At 39.2% G+C, this 17,865-nt stretch overlaps 1 protein-coding gene across 6 annotated transcripts in view; it reads right to left on the reverse strand.

Annotated features, from left to right (window-relative positions):
* The window catches only part of ATP13A4 (ATPase 13A4), a 111,475-nt gene that overhangs the window by 80,679 nt on the left and 12,931 nt on the right, over window positions 1-17,865 (reverse strand). For all 6 annotated transcript variants that reach the window (XR_003127288.3, XR_003127287.3, XM_025425383.3 and 3 more), the window contains one exon: window positions 820-993. Coding sequence is in view for 4 of the 6 variants with exons in the window: in XM_025425383.3 (XP_025281168.1) it covers window positions 820-993 (174 nt within the window). In the remaining 2 variants the exon portion in view is untranslated. The remainder of the gene's footprint in view (window positions 1-819; window positions 994-17,865) is intronic.

The raw sequence follows: 17,865 nt of genomic DNA on the forward strand, positions 1-17,865 counted from the left end.
GGCTGATGTGTTGTTAGTCAGCCAGAGAAGGTTCTTTTTGTAAGACTGTACTTTGACTTCCATCAATAGGAATATCCACCTCAGCCTGTCAGCCACCACATATTATGGAATCCCTACAGCACACAGGAACTAGGGATGTAACAATTAGCAAGTGAGAAATAATTCCTTCCCTTGTGGAGCTGACAGTCCAGCATAAACATGAACGACAGACGTTGCTTAAGTGTAATGAATGTTAGGAGGTAGTGTTAGCTGAGCAAATTCATGGAAACTCACCTAACACCTGTACCTTGTATTAGCAGAGAGAGACAATGAGCTCAGAAAAAGGTGGCTGCTTTTTTTTAACTCTAGCATATCTGCAGGATGCAACACACTCCCTCAAAGACCATGGCTCTCTCAAATGGACAGAAGACCACATCCTCCTCAGAGGGGTACTCCCCATCTCCTTCCTACCTCTCCCAATCTCTTCCTGCAGAGTTGCTCCAGGGGAAATGGTGTAGGTGTGATACATCAGGACATGAGGGGAAGCATCCATGCAAATTTTGTAGCTAGTAGCCTGACTTAACTATTTCACATTACCCATTACTTTTAGCTACTCCTATTGTTATTTCAGCCCTAATGTCCATAAGACTCACAAGTTTAAAAGGAATACCCAGTGAGGTAGGTCTTCTTCTGAAATACTATCATAGAGAAATTATTGAGTTCTTGGTAAATAAATGCAAGGCTGTGATGGAACTTGCCAGGTGCACATCTCCCACTGCCATCCTGTAATGAGATGTCCAGGAAAAAGGGTCACCAGGTAAAAGCCAGGTACACACTTACTGTTGTCTTCAGCAACACGACGTCTGCCTCTTGCAAGGAACACGGCACACAATTTGCCCACACGTGCCAAGCGGGTCTCCAGTAAAACACCAAAGGGAGGATCCCAAAGGAGAAGATGGATCCAGCAAGACAGAGAGTTTTCCGGCAGCCTTGAGTCCGGTAGCCAAATATCTCCTGGGGAAGAACCAAAATGACCGCAAATACTGGTTAAGCACAATAAATAGCATTTGAACCAACTGGAATTTGGGTGATAAAACTGGGGATAGAGATTGAAGAAGTTGAGGAGAGACTGAGAAGGGGGAGAAGGATCCCTGACAAAGTACCATATGATCTCAGGCCTCTGAGACATTGCAATCAAACTGGGAAATTCAGTAAAAATTAAATGAGTTACTATGTACAAGTGCTACACATGTGTTTATCACAGCTGCTGCTCATGCTGCTGGTGCTGTTACTTCTACTATCATCTAGCCGTTTTCCCAGAAGTAGACTTGAAATTCTACCCTTTGGTTTAATGGCACTTTTTAGATCTAAGAATTCCTTGTGTCAATAGTTCAGCTCCTGCTAGGATTGCCTGTTAGAATAACAAGGGACCTGGAACATGCAACTTTAAATCAGCCACCTTCTCTGTCTCACCAGATAAAGATTACATTACCAGAATTGTTTCTGTGATCTTTGCTGAAGGCTGCTTTAGTGTCGAATTTTGGGGATTCTTCCTCTTATTAGCAACGCATGCAGGTGTTGACTGTCTGCCTCAGGTATCATTCACATTTGGCATGACTTTGATTAAATGTTCACATTAACTCATAAATATAAACTCATGGCCAATTTTGCCACCTAGGATGTCTTTCTTTACATGAATCCTCTTTTGTTCTAAACTCAAGTTCTTGTTCTCCAGCTGCCAAGCCTGGAATGGTTCAGCCCCCTCATCATTCCTGAAGCAATGCTTTGTTGATCTTACACTGAGCAGGAACCCAATCCTAAATCCCATACTTGCTCTGAGTCTACCCTATCATCTTTTCCCATGTGTTTTTTTTTTTTTTTTTTTTAATGTTCCTACACTTGGGAATAGGTCAACTTCTGCTCCACAGCCCAGACATTGTATCATTTTTGAATGTTATATTTAAAAGTTTCTTTATATTGTCCATCAGTTGAGCCACCCATGTAATATGTCAGAATTATGCCAATTCTAGAAGCACAAATCTCCCTGTTACCATGTATTATTTTATGGGCTATCCAATAGAGCCCTCTATAGTTTCTAAATTGTCTTCATGTTCATTCTCAAAACAATATGAGCATGAATTATCTTCATTTTCCAGCTAAGAAAACTGAAATTTAAAGTTATTATAAAAAATAAAGAAAAATAAATAAGAAAATAAAGTTATTATATGTAATAGATATGATTAGCAAGTATTATTGGTAACAATGATAGCAGCTAACATTTATTGAGCACTCAAAGCCCTTCTCCAAGCACTTCTCACTTAGTTGAAAGAGATTACATGTGTTTCTAAAGCATAAAGCTCATCAGTAACTCAAAACTGGACCTACAATCTAGACCTCTTCAGCACAGGGAAGATAATTTGAGCTGGTCATTTCCATTCTAAGGCTCTTCTTCATTCTGTCTCAGATTTCAGTTCAATTTAACAAACAATTTCTAAATGTCCACCAAACAGCAGACATGTGCTAGACACAGAGATGAATGAGACTATGCCTCTAGCCTCAAGGAACTCATTACTTTAATGAAAAGAGAAACATACAAACAGATAAGAACAAACAAGGTTAGAGGAATAAAAGGGTTAGATAGAGGAATGACTATATAAATTGTCATCTAAATTGGGTACTATTAATAAAAACACTGGTACAGCAGGAGACCAGAAGTACCAGTCAGGCCAGGTGAATATCCCCTAGTTAGACCAGAGTATTGCATTCAAAGCTTGCCTGTTCTCAGTTCTGTGGACACTACATCAGTTAGTAGCTCATCCCTCAAAATGCAGAGGGAGCCATCTTTGCTACTCTGCACTCTGTCCACCCTTACTTCCTACAAAAAGTAGTCCATCAGCCAAAAAAAAAAAAGAGAGAGAGAATATTGAGAAAATTTCAGAAGAATATCACACCCATGGCAGTCTACATGCATTATGAAATAGCACACTATCCCTTTCTTTATCTTTTCTATTACCCACAGATTCCCCCGTTCCCCCTGTCCCTGGAGATCTAGGTCCTTTGCATTCCTGAGGGTTTAAACTTTGGCTGCTGGGTGTCCAGATCTTCTCCTCTGCAGATCCCTATACTCAAGATGTCACACTTATGGTTTCCAAAGCAATGGTTTCAACTACCTCAGCCAACAAAACCCCTTAAGAGTCTATAGACCCTATACCCAGATACACACAGATGCATGCAAGTAAATCTCTCCATACTTAGGGAGTTCCAACAGTCTAGGTAAGACCCTGCCCTAGAAAGTTCACAAGGCTGAATCAAATCTGATTCACAAGCTCTTATACTTAGGGCCTGACACTGGGTGAGTATTTGTGTGAAGGCAATGCTTTTGGAAATGCACATGAGAGGGTGATGAGAGTAGGACATTGACTCCAGGAAGCTTTAAGGGTAATGTCATCACCTCAGTCCTCACCAAGTCCTAAGAGTGGCTCTCAGCCTTCTAGACTCAGAGATTGTTGGAAAAACACCTCTGGCAGAGAAGATTAAAGCTCACCTGGTCCAAGAGACTGGTTGGAATGAGAGAATGATATGCATGTAACCTTCACAAGACAAGATGAATACATGGGTAGGTATTAAAAGTTTGTTCTTTTCCCAAAAGCACCATCTCCAGGAGTGATTGTCCTGTCAATGGAGCCAAATGCAAGCATAGTGCTTAAAATGGGCTCTGGACTCTTCTCTGACCATCTCCCACCCTAACTGACATGCCTGCTAATTCATTCAATCAAATTACAGTCAAATCCCATTAGAGTGGGAGCTATTTATTCTCTTTAAGACAATTCTGCATTTCTTTCCTGGTTTCATTAAATATTTGAAAATTTAAGTGATTTTTAAAAATAGTTTATCTCCCTTAAGATAATCTTATTTAAATAGTGAAAGGGAATAAAGGAGAAAGGAGAAAAAATAAGTGGGAAATATCAGAAAGGGAGACAGAACATGGAAGACTCCTAACTCTGGGAAGCGAACTAGGAGTGGTGGAAGGGGAGGAGGGCGGGGGTGGGGGTGACTGGGTAGCGGGCACTGAGGTGGGCACTTGACGGGATGAGCACTGGGTGTTATTCTGTATGTTGGCAAGTTGAACACCAATAAAAAATAAATTTATTATTAAAAAAAGAAAGATGAATGGATAAAGAAGCTGTGGTCTATGTATACAATGGAATATTACTCAGCCATTAGAAACGACAAATACCCACCATTTGCTTCGACGTGGATGGAACTGGAGGGTATTATGCTGAGTGAAATAAGTCAATCGGAGAAGGACAAACATTATATGGTCTCATTCATTTGGGAAATATAAAAAATAGTGAAAGGGAATAAAGAGGAAAGGAGAAAAAATGAGTGGGAAATATCAGAAAGGGAGACAGAACATGAGAGACTCCTAACTCTGGGAAATGAACAAGGGGTGGTAGAAAGGGAGGTGGGCGGGGGGTGGGGGTGACTGGGTGATGAGCACTGAGGGGGGTACTTGATGGGATGAGCACTGGGTGTTATTCTATATGTTGGCAAATTGAACACCAATAAAAAATAAATTTAAAAAACAAAGTTTAAAAAAAAGATAATCTTATTTACCTTATTTCCAAATTTTGGATGTGAAGGGACTATTTCACTGTACTAATTTGTTCTGAATGAATGCAATTTCTATCAATTTCTATCAACTCTTATCCTCACCACAAACCCTACTCCAATTTCTACCTCAGTAGCTTCTTGTTTGATACTTTGTAACTTCGAAGGATGATTTTCCAAGGGACCCCTAAATTTAGTTGACTTCTAGATCGAAGGGAGATATTCTCAATCTGAATGACCTATTCCAGAAATCTTGAACTGGATGCTCAAGAAGAATGGCCTGCAGATAGGTTCTTGTTGGCCTGGTCAGCATTTCTTAAAACTTTATATTGGTCCTCCAGTTACTTTCACATAAAAATTCTGATTTCTGGCTTTTCTTTAAAATAAATCAGAAATCGTGACAGCACAGTACCCACATTCTTATACTGGAAGAATCAGCTGGAAAGCACCAAAAAACCCAGGAACTATCCCAACACCATCCAGTGAGATAAAGAATAAGGCCTTACAGTACAGTCATACAATGGGATCTTACACAGCAGTTCAGGCAAATCAGCTTCAGCAACACTCCACAACATGGATGACTCTTGGTGACACACTAGTAAGTGATAAAAATCAGTTCAAACAATTACATCAGCATGCAAGCATTTTTACAAAGTTGAAAGCAATGAAAAATAAAATATATTTTTGGGATAGAGTTAAATAAAAGAAAGCTACGTTGGAAGGAAAACAAGGAATTGACAAAGATATGATACAGGACAGTGATTACCTCCACTGAGGCAAGGCAGGGCCACAATGTCAAATGCAAACTATTGTCAAGGTCCTAGCTTTTGTTGGGGGTGGTGGAATCATCACGTTATTATAAAGAACCAATTAAAGAGCTAACTGAATTAATGCAATGCAGCATTGACAAGTAATGAGAGTGTCATGAACCAAGGATTATGGGTGATCTAATCGTGAGCACCTGAAGTTTTAAGGAAAAAAGGACGAAAATCAATCAGAGTAAGAGATGCCCGCTTTAAATGAGTAGTTGCTCCTCTATTTCTCATGGTTCCTGGCATACTTTCTCCTTTCCTCAACACTAAGGCCCTATGACAGATTCTTTTCTCATCTCATATTGGGCCTGCTCATAAGATTACAAGCCTCATCCTGTACACCAGTGGTTCTCAATCAGGAGTGGATTCTGCTACCAGGGGACATTTGGCAATAGCTAGAGACATTTTAAATGACTTTCAACTGGGTGAGAGATGATACTGACATTGCTTCTAGGTGGAGGCCAGGAATGCTATGAAATAACCCCCCATCCATGGCAGTCAAACATCCTGTAGTGCAGAGGACAACTGCCCCTCAACCTCCACAACAAAAACTTCTCTGGTCCCAAATAATGCTGAGGTTAAGAAACCTGAGTAGGTATTGAGTTTCTCCCACCTAATCTACACAGGTCTCTAGGTCCTAGTGCCTAAGATGTTCTTCTCAGTACTCAGAGGAGAACTAGAGAATTTTAATACTGAAATCTATAGTAAAAAAAAAGAATTTACACTTTATGTCAAGTGCCCAATAAGGTCAATAATGGGTGCAACAGCTCATTTTGCAGATGAGGAAAACTGAGGTGCAAAGAGAGAAAGCAAATTGCCCTTGTGGTCTGTCTGTCTCTGCCTGTGTGCATCTGTCTCTTTCGCCAAACTGAATCACTTCCCACCACCTGGTTCTGCCCTGGCCACGCCAACCACAGGCACAGAGTCCTTTCTTCCCTCAGGGTCTTCCCATGGCTGGCTATCTCTCGTCTGTGGCAGCCTCCTTTAAGTGTGTTCTTCTCAGAGAGGACTTAGCTAATCTCCTATATAATGATAAGACCCTGATCTCACCCACCCTTTATAAGACTTTTTAAAAATCATTTTCACAATTTGTACTTAGTATTTTTTGCTTGCTATTCTAGCTCCCTCCTTTCTACCCTCCACAGGACTTTAAGTTCTATCAGTTGAGGATCCTTTCAAGTTTATTTCCTCTAATACAGTTTACCCAGCACCTGGCACATTATCTGTATATGTGTTGAGTGGATGGATAAGTAGGTTAGTGACAGGAAGGAAGGAAGGAAGCAAGGCAGGACGGAAGGAAGGAAAGAAGGAAAAAAGGAAAGAAGGTTGATTGGTCTGTAAGTTCTATCAGTTTAAGATCCTTTCAAGTTTATTTCCTCTAATACGGTTTACCCAGCACCTGGCACATTATCTGCATATGTGTTGAATGGATGAATAAGTAGGTTAGTGACTATATGGAAGGAAGGAAGGGAGGAAGGAAGGGAGGGAGGAAGGAAAAAAGGAGAGAAGAGCAAGAAGGAAAAAAAGAAAGAAGGTTGGTTGGTCTGGAAGGTAATGAACCCTTACTCTTCTTGTTCCTAGCCCTAGTTTAACAGAATCTCTCAGATTCTCTAAAAATTAAATCATTCCACTGATATGGGGAAAAGGAAACATAAACAATCTCAAGACTATTCTGCCTTTGGTCATTAGGAAATGTATTTGCATTATACTCAAGTTAATCTTTAGGACTAGGTTTCTTAAACAAGTGCTTTCATTTTCATTTTCTTCCTCTTTATTGTCTTCTCTGGGAGTTGAAAAGATGCTAAAGGTAAGACTGAGTCTCACAAACTCCTTCCTTCAACAGAGGTGTAACAAGGGCTTGGGAAGCAAGAAGCAAACTGATTTGGACATCTTGTCCTCAAGCTCCTGCTCTGGACCAAAAGGTGTGTTCACAATTGCCTGTCAGTAAGTTATACTAATTTCTCAGTCTTGGAAATTTCTTTACAAAAAAACCAAAACTATTTTAGAAATAGATAAAGAAAATACCACTGCTCCAACCAAAAAAAAAAAAAGACGACTTTGGAAATAGATAAAGAAATATATCACTACTTATCAGCTGAGTTAAGTTTTTCCATTCCATTTTCCATTAACAGTGTTGACCTCAGGGACACCTGGCTGGCTCAGCGGTTGGAGCATCTGCCTTTGGCTCAGAGTGTGGTCCCGGGGTCCTGGGATCAAGTCCTGTATCAGGCTTTATATGGGGAGCCTGCTTCTCTCTCTGCCTGTGTCTCTGCCTCTCTCTGTGTGTCTCTCATGAATAGATAAATCTTAAAAACAAACAACGTTAACATCCATTGACTTGTGGCAAGGGTGTGCCTTGAGGGAATCCTTAGGAGTCTAGTGACCTGGGTACCATTCACTATCCTATGATAGGCAAATGAAATGCCCCTTAATTTCATTCCCAGCTGTGGATTCTCACTTGTCTCTCATTCCTAGCTTAGGAATGTCATCTCCTGGCCATTGACTCCTGGTTCTCTTGCTAAAGTCTTACCTCACACAATTACTATTGGAAACAGTGGAACAACACTGGTGTTGTGTCAGGCCCCGGACGTGAGGAACTCATCATAAAAATGTTTACGTGCTACCTCTCAGAACAAAGTCTTCAGGTGTCTTTCCTTAAGTTCAACTCGAATTGCCCACTGTGTCTAAGGCCAAAGGTAAAGTAGGTCTGCTAGAGATTCTCCAGGAGTATTGTTCATTGAAGTGGACTTGGGGAAGATTGGAATTTCAACAGCCGGGAAAGAAGGGTAGGAGAAAAGGCACTCAAAGTGAAGGGACTAGCCCAGAGCAGAGAAAAAGTCTGAAACATGGAGGTGTATTTCAGGACAAAATGTCAGCTTAAGGTATAATAAGGTCATTATACTGTGGTGTTACAATTAACCGGGTCACGTCAGGCCTGATAATGTACTTTGGGGTGGGACTAGGGATTCAGGGATGTGTCCTCTACTCCAGTGGCCTCTATAGCCAGTGGCCAAAAGTTGCTGAACCCTTAAAATCTATACCTCCATCCTTCTCCCTCCACACCCAACAAGTGGACTTCTCATGGCTTCCCTAAAACTGCTGTCCTCAGGTGAAATCAGGGGAAGAGGCTGCTGCCTACAGTCTTTTAGCTGGGCAGCAGTCTGATTATGGAAACAGGAAGAACAGATGTGTATGGGACTTTAGTGTTCTTTGACTAAGCAGAGTTTCTTCTCCACCCAGGATGCTGCCAGCCTGGGCTGTGGAAACTCCTCTTGGTCGCACCATTTGGCTGGCTGAAAAGCAAACTGTCCCGCCTGTCAGTGGCAGACAGGGTGGAAATACTCTGCCCTGTGAATAATTGTCCATCTAGTTTGGCTGAAGCTCATGAAAAACCAGTTCATGTAAATGACTTCTATTATGTGCTTGTCACACTAAATATATATTTTTCCACATTATGATTTAATCTTCGCAACTCTATAAAGAAGTTAATACCAGCCATGGGCAAGAAATAAGGAAGATAGGGTTTAAAGACGTTAAAGAATGTATCCTTAGTCATCCTGCTTGTAGATAACAGAGTCAGGTCCTTCTTACTTAAAACTGTTTTCTTCCCCACCCCGGTCTGCCTCTCCTGAAGGCATTTCATCCTCAGCTCTGACATTCTCACGTGGAAGAGGTCATGGGGGACAAGACTTGAACTCCTGCTAATTGCTCACATTTGAGTTAGTGGGGTTGCTGCCCAGACAAGTTCTTAGGTTTCCCCTTAAACAGGTTTTCACAAGCTCAAACCGCAGAGGGGGAGGAAATAGGCAAGAGAGACTCCACCTAGCAACCAGACGGTGGTGGTTTCTGCCAGCAACATCCTAATCTTCTGGTCTGGTGATCTTAGGCAAGAGGCATTTTCTAGGTTCTCGTGTGGTGCTGAAATTAAAACTTCTCTTCTAATGATGTCTGAGTGACATAAGACAAAGCACAGACAGGTCAGTATGTGGGACTACTGGCCTGTCTGGGCAGCCTACTCACTGAACATGATAGAGACTCAAGATCGGGCAGGGCATGGGAAAAGACCACACTTAAAGGCCAAGGGTTCAAGACCGGTTTTGGTCTACCATTTACTAATTTTATAGTCCGGAAGTCATTACCCCATCTAAAAGTTAAGAACACTAATGCCTCCCTCACAAAACTGTTATGACAATGAAATGGAATAACAGAAGTGGGCACATTATTCAAATATAGGTTGTTGTCATTATGAGGGCAATTAGACTTAAGGTTAATTATTAAACCCTTAGGGACACCCTGACATATCTGGCCTCTCCTTATCATTGGGATCTTGGCTTCCTTGACCACATGGTCTCAGGAAGCTACCCAATCACTCTCTAGCACATCATCCTATGTTAAACCTGTATGAGCCCTTATCTCCATCTGATATTCTTGTTTATTTTTTTGTGATCTACTCCTAGCATGTAAGTTCCACAAGAGCAGTGCTTTGGTCTGTCTTGTTCTTTGCTGAATCCCTGGCACAGAACAGAACATGATAGGCCCACAGATACTGTTTGAGTGCATCAATAGCTCTGGTTATATATTGTTATTTCTTAGATTGAAATATTATTAGACTGGTAAACAGAGAGGTAGAAAATGGTAAGCATTGGCTATTAGCACCTGATGAAGCATAGCAAATATCCGGCTAAACATCAGTTTTCAAGAAGAAAGCTGAGATTTTTTTAAAAAGATTTATTTATTTATTTGTTTGCTTGTTTGTTTATTTACTTACTTACTTACTTATTTGAGAGAGAGAGTGAGAGAGAGAGGAGAATCTTCAAGCAGACTCCCTGCCCAGCATGGAGCCCGATGTGGGGCTCCATGAGATCATGACCTGAGCCGACACCAAGAATCAGACGCCTCACTAACTGAACCGCCAAGCCCTCCAAAAAAATTCTTAAGATAATTCTCAAATAAGGGCACATAGAGAGAGAGCATAGGAAAAGCAATGATATCCTCTCAAAGTCAGCCTTATACTCTTTGACAAATAGAGAAATTTTCCCAACAATAAGTTATATCCCTAAGTATTATTTTTGTTTTTCTCTCCAGATATTTGTTACTTACCATAGGATTTTAGAAAATGAAAGAGGGAGAAGTATGCTGTCATGAACTCTAAGAGAGGGAACGATCAAAGATGACCTGATCCTGTATTTCTTTCACAATGTGAAACTCCCACACCTCCAATGAAGCAAACTCTACTTCCTAGGGAAGGCTGTTCCATTTTCAGACAACCCTACTAATAATTACACCATGTGCTAGACATTAGGCTAGGGCCCAGCAGGTGTACTCTGCACTCCCTCCCACTTAGTGCACACACACACACACATACACACACACACCAAGCATTGCCCTTTCAACCATTTCCACCTGTTTAACCAACATAAAATTAATATAAATATATCAATTTCCATCACAAGTTTATGCCTAAACAAGGGCCTGTGTAAATAAAAATCATTTTGAAAAGCATCATGTGACCAAGCTTTCTCATTGAGAAGGTTGGAAATCTGTTCCACATAGTGGCAGTGAGTTGAAAGCATGTACTAGAACAATGGTTACTACCTGTTTTTAGAGTGAAGAATCCTTTCTTAGCATTGCTGGTGAGAGATAAATTGTCAAGACCACCTTAAAAAGCACTTTGCACAGTGAAGTTAAAGATACACACACACTGTGCGATTCAGTAGTTCTACTTGCAAGCATCTTCTCTACAGAAACTTGTGGACCTGTGTACCAAGAGATACAGACAAGAAAAATTCAAAGCTGGAAACAATCCAAGAGTCCATTGAAAATTGAACTGACTTTTTAGAAAGTATAGTCTTACCATGTTATATTCTGACACAATGCAAATAAATAAACTATAATTTTGTGCAGTAATATGGATACATCTCACCAATATAATAAGCAGAAGAAGCAAAACACAAAAGAATATAGTCAGTGTGATTTCAATCACAGAGACCTCAAAAAAGTTATTATGGGATACAGACATAATTAGAAAAAAATATTTTTAAAGACAAGAAAATAATAATTATACAAGCCAGGTGAGAGGTTGCTTCTGTGTGGAGTCGGGGGCAGAGAGCAGAGATGGGTCAAAATTAGGGCAGGCCCCAGGAGAACATCTGGAGTGCAAGCAGTGTTCTATCTTCTGACTCAGGCAGTGATCATATGGCTTTGAATTATTATTAAATTAGCTGTATATATTTTTCCACACATTTATATGGCACTTCAAAAGCTGCCACACACTTCCAAATGAGTGTGTTCTACTTTTGCTTGTAAAGGTTATACCAATGCTCATTGGGCATGAATGGCCTTGGACTCAAAGCAATAACTTTAACACTTATCAAGAGTCACAACCCACAGTTTTGCAATCACTGGTGTAGGGGAAAATATTGGTTTGGAGATGGAATTTTAGTCTGAACCGTGGTCCTATGAAACAATCCCTTTCCTCTCTCTGGGACTCAGTTTCTCCATCTGTTAGAGAGGTGGTTAGATTATATGATCCCTTGAATCTCTCTAAATTTTGATACCTATAATTATTGTAACAATAAGAACTTCCCTAACACCAACTGTGTGACAGCTTCGAGTCACCTCAGAGGTATCTACATCACAAATCCTTTCCACGGAGATACTTGCCTTCACTTCAAGGCTTCCCAGGTGACCTTCACTCAAACTTCAACGTTCTTTTAAGGAAAGATAATGGATGGTTATTGTTGCACCATTTGTGCAAATTGGTGCTAACAGACTGTGCAGACCACCTGCTGGAGAACTATCAGACAGCCTTCTGGAAGAGGGAGTATGCTACATGCAGGAAGCCCCATGCTTGGCCCCGAGAATGGGAGTGACTATGCCAAAGTGTGACTCCTTCGCCACTGGCCATATTCACTAACTTAGCATCAGAGTTCCTCCAGTGTGACAAGACAACTTGATTCATTTCCATAACTGGTATTCAGAATTGAGCACCTCCTTGGGAAAGGCTCCTAACTCTTCAGTAAAATGTCACCATCAACCTGTGAATGCATGATTCTGGTTGTGGCTAATGGAAGAAGGACTTCCTAATCTGCCAGAGAATTTCAAGCAAATGGTTGGATGCAGCGAAAGGTGAAATTAGGATAGGTAATGGGGAAATGAGTAACTTGTTAAGAATGGAAAATTGAGAGAATAGTGGGGCAGAAGGGGAACCAAAATTTCTACCTTTTTTAAATATCCTGGGATACCACCCTGTAAATGCTCTTTTACAGCATTTTGCAGCATGCTTTTTCGTTCACTGGCCTCCATTTTTTTCCAGATCAGTGAGTTTTTATCTCAACTCATACCCAAATCATTTTCAAATTTCACAACATCCTATTAATGTCCCCTACAACTGTTTTTTCCAAACTGGTGAGGCATTATTCTATTTCTTAACCTGGACGATGGTCAATAAATGTTCACCTTATAATTACCCATTCTGTACAAAAGTATTTGTGCACTTTTATATAGATATAGAAGAATGTATTTTATAATAAAAGAGACGAAATGTCACACACTTTTATACTGGCATCAGTGTAATTTTGCTGGTTCTTTTTTAATTAAGTTCTTTCCCTATTTTTTATAATAATGACCTTCTGAAAGGCCAGTCATTCTGCAAGAGTCCAAATACTAATAGCTACATTCCCACTAATTTCAAAGATAGCAAATGACCAATCATTGGCTGCTTTTATTTTAATGGGTATCTATATATTTTTAGAAATAATAACACTTGTCCCACAAGGGACAATGGTGAAAAAAGAGCCAGACTTTTTGTTTATAAAGAACTTAATCACTTCACCATATCTATGTATATCAAATTATTGCATCATACACCTTAATTTTATACAATATTACACGTAATTATATCTCAAAAGAGCTGGGAAAAAATAAAGTCTATGAGCCAGAAAGAAATGAAAACTTAATCTTTGTTTTGCTATTTTGCATTCTAAAAATAATTTAGGTGTATTTTTTATTAAGATTTTATTCATTTATTCATGAGAGACACACAGAGAAAGAGAGAGAGAGGCAGAGACACAGGCAGAGGGATAAGCAGGCTCCATGCAGGGAGGAGTCTCGATCCCAGGTCTCCAGGATCAGGCCCGGGGCTAAAGGCGGCAGCTAAACCACTGACCCACTGGGGCTGCCCAATTTAGATGTATTTTTAATCAATATAAATTTAACTCTAAACTCAACAGAAGAAGGAATTTACTCAGCACAGTGCTTCCACATCTTTTCCATATAATGGTACCCGTAGTAAAATGACAATATTTGCACAGTGTAGATCAGATAAATAGATGAGGCTGCCTAAAACTAGAGGTGATCAATATCCCAATATTCCTCTAAGAACTTCTGTCATCCATCTCTAGCATCTCAGTGCTATTCATGGCACACCAGTTTGGTAGTCTTGCCCTATCATATATTTATAGCAAAACAATGCCTTTGTCTTTTCTTATTTTCCTCAGTCTAATCAGATTCATATCAGGCAGAATTACACCTAAACTGAGTATATCCTATAACTACTCGCCATTCCTAGAAATATCTTATCTTACTCAACAATATATTTTACTCAAGCGGGTTTTTTTTTTGTTTTTGTTTTGCAAAATACCTGCCCTGACCTCATTGTTTTCTCTCCCCAAACCCCCCACCAAAAGTCCTAACAATCTTTAAAAACACTATTCATGTAAAATTTTCTCTATGATGACTCCTCAGTCAGAATTGATCATAAGTTTAAACTCACTAACCACACACTCCTCTCTCTGCATTACCATGACCACTACTACGCATCCAGTTTTATGACACAGAAATCTAGGAATTTGCTTTAATATTCTTCTCCTTCTCCCTCAACATCTAATTAGCCCAAGGTCTATTGGTCATCTCCTAGATATTTCTTAGATCGGCCTCCTCTTCTCCATCCCTGATACTCCTGCCTTGTTAATTCAACCAGGGTTCACACTAGAATCACGGCAAGAACCATTATGCCCAGCTTCACTTCTCTCTACACTGTTGTCCACATTGCTACAGAGTTACTTTTCTAAAGCAGACATCTGATTTCACTTCCTTACTAGATTTACCAATCATCCCAGTTTGCCCAAGGCTGAAGGGTTTCTCAGGATGTGACCTTTGCTAATGCCCAGGAAGTCCAGGCAAAGCCAGTGTGGTTGGTTACCTACTTAAAACCCTTAAATCCTTTTAGAATGGCATGTGGAGTTCTTCCTAATCTTCCCATACTATCTCTTCAGCCTCAACTCTCTGTTCTTCCTGTCCCACTCCACCACACACACATATACCCTGCACATCAGTGTTGCCAAGCTACATTCAGTTCTCCGAATGGAATGTGCTTTGTTCCTTTACATCTCAGTACCTTTGTACATTGTGTCTCCTTGACTTAATATGTCCTTCACCCTAACGGGGCTTGCTGGTAAACTCCTGTTCATGCATCTAGATTCTTTTCAATTGGCACTTTTCCACTGAAGTCATCCCAGAATTGACTGTAGCTTCTTCTGTGTTCTCACAGAACTTTGCATATTCTGCTATTATAACACTAGCCCACTGAAGTCTATCCTCCACTAGATATTGAGCTCTAGGGCTTTTCTTTGTATACATAATAGCTTTCACAGGGACTAACACATAGGTAGTGCTTAATAAATGAGGGAGGAAGGAATGGAGGGAGGGAGGAAGAATGGAACAAAGAGGATAGAAAATAAATGACCTGTAGACCAATCTTCTTCAGGAACATAGAAGCAAAAATCTTCAACAAAATTTTAACAGATAGATTTCAGCAATATGGTAAAAGAATTATACACCATTACCAAGTAGTACTTATTCCTAAGATATGAAGCTACATTAACATTCAAAAATTAATCAGTGTAATCCACTATGTTAACAGACTAAAACTAATTTTTTTATTTTAAAAATAACATGATCATATCAATTGACACAGAAAAATGCTTTTGACAAAATTTCACACACATTCATGGTAAAAATTCTTAGGGAAATAGTAATGAAAACTAACTTCTTCAACTTGATAACAAGCATCTTTAAAAACATACAGGTAACACTATGTTTAATAAAAGGGCTAATCATGATCATAAGATTCAAGATAAACATATAAAATACATTAATTTTATTTCTATGACCTACTAATGAGATAAACAATTGTGAAAAAATGAGAATTAAGTGGAAACAAGTCTACCTGATTTCAAGAATTATTATATAATTCCCTAGTGTTATATACTTTCTTATACTTAGACCTATATAACTCTGCCCAATTGATTTTTGACAAATACGCAAAAGCAATCCAATGAGGAAAGAAATAGTCTTTTCAATAAATAGTGCTGGAGTGAGCAATTGGATATCCACATTACAAACCCATTGCAAACCATGTATTCAATAAAGAACTTGTATCTAGTATACATAAAGAACTCTCAAAACTCAACAGTAAAATATCAAACAATTCAATCAGATAATTGACAAAAGACATGAAAATACACATGGTAAATAAGCACACAAAAATATATTCAAAATAATTAGCTATTAAGAAAAGTTTAATTGAAACTACAATGAGATATTACTATATAGCTATATAGAGGATGGTTAGAGATAAATGGTCGTAATGGTTAAGATAAAAAATGGTGAAAAGAACAAGTGCTGGTAAGGATTTGGAAAACCAGGATCACTCATACATTGCTGGTAGGAATGTAAATAGTACAACCACATTGGAAAATAGTTTGGTAGTTTTTTTAAAAAACTAAACATATAAGTACCATGCAACCCAGCTATTGATCTCCTGAGCATTTATCCCAGAAAAAATAAAAACCTATGTTCACATAAAACTCTATTTACAAATGTTTACAGCAATTTTATTCATAATAGCCAAATACTGGAAACAACTCTGATGTCCTTCCATGGATGAATGGTTAAATAAATAAATGATTAAATATTCCATGAATGTAATATCATGGAAAACTACTCAGCAATAAAAAGGAATGAACTATTGATACACACAACTTAGATCAATCTCCAGGGAATTATTTTGAGTAAAAGAAGTCAATCCCAAAGCTCACATACTGTATGATCTTATTATATAGCATTCTTGAAATGAGAAAATTATAGAAACAGAAAGCAGTAGTAGTTGCCAGGATTTAAGGAGTAGGGATGAATGGGAAAGAAATAGATGTGGCTATAAAAAGGCAAAAACAAAGGATATTTGTGGTGATGGAAATGTTCTTTACTTTGACCTATCAGCATGAATTCCCTGCTTGTGATATTTTACTATAGTTTTGCAAGACATTACAATGGAGGAAAATGGGTAAAGCATACACAGAATCTTTGTGTATTATTTATTGCAACTGTATGTGTATCTATGATTATATTTATTTAAAAAAAACTTTAAAAAATGAATGTGTTGGACTAGATTATCTTTGAGTAGTTTTCTCTATCTGAAATTCCATGATCTGTGGGGCTCTAAGGGTCCACTGGCTCTTGGTTATACAGGGTGTACTATTTCCAAAAAATGAAGATTCTTACACATCTGGACACCAATGTTCATGCTGGTAAGTAAGGGTCTAGGCAACCTCAAAATGAAGATAGCTATGTAATTACATCAGATAGATCCTACAGAGCTAGATCTATTTAGAAATGGAAAAAGGAGATGCCTGGATGGCTCAGTGGTTGAGCGTCTGCCTTCGGCTCAGGTCCTGATTCCGGGATCCGGAATCGAGTTCCACATCCGGCTCCTTGTGGGGAGCCTGCTTCTCCCTCTGCCTGTGTTTCTGCCTCTCTCTGTGTGTGCATGTCTTTCATGAATAAATAAATAAAATCTTTAGAAAAAAAAAAGAAATGGAAAAAACAGAGGCCAGGAAAGGGGAAACTCCTCACATAAAATGAATGGTTAATGGAAGAATCCAGATGAGAAAGAATGCAAGCTTTCAAACAGGGCCCTTTCCACCACAGCAGTTTGTAAATATCTACTGACCACGTTGACAGCCAATTAAATCCTTAAACAGCACCCAGCCTAAGCCCTTTCAGGGCTGTCCTAAACATCCATGGCTGATGGATGCAAAACTTGGACAACCTTAACAAATAACATTTTACTATGGCAATAAAGAAAAATATTTTTTAATGAAATCAGAAAAGAGAGAGAGATCAGAAGGATAACGGTAGAATCAACAAACTTCTGTAAAGTACCAGATAGAAAATATTTTCAGCCTTGTGAGCTATGTGGTCTCTCTAACAACCATTCATTTCTGCCATTGTAGTATAACAGCAACCAGAGATAATCTGTAAACAAATAGAGGAGGCTGTTACTAACAGAACTTTATTTTCAGATAAGTCAGTAGGCCAGGTGTCACTCATAGTCAATAGTTTGTGGACCCCTGCCACAGAGAAACAATGGAAACATTTGATCTTTTCTCCTATAGTGATAATA

The sequence above is a fragment of the Canis lupus genome, chromosome 34 (genome assembly GCF_003254725.2).
Source record: "Canis lupus dingo isolate Sandy chromosome 34, ASM325472v2, whole genome shotgun sequence".
Lineage (NCBI taxonomy): Eukaryota > Metazoa > Chordata > Mammalia > Carnivora > Canidae > Canis > Canis lupus.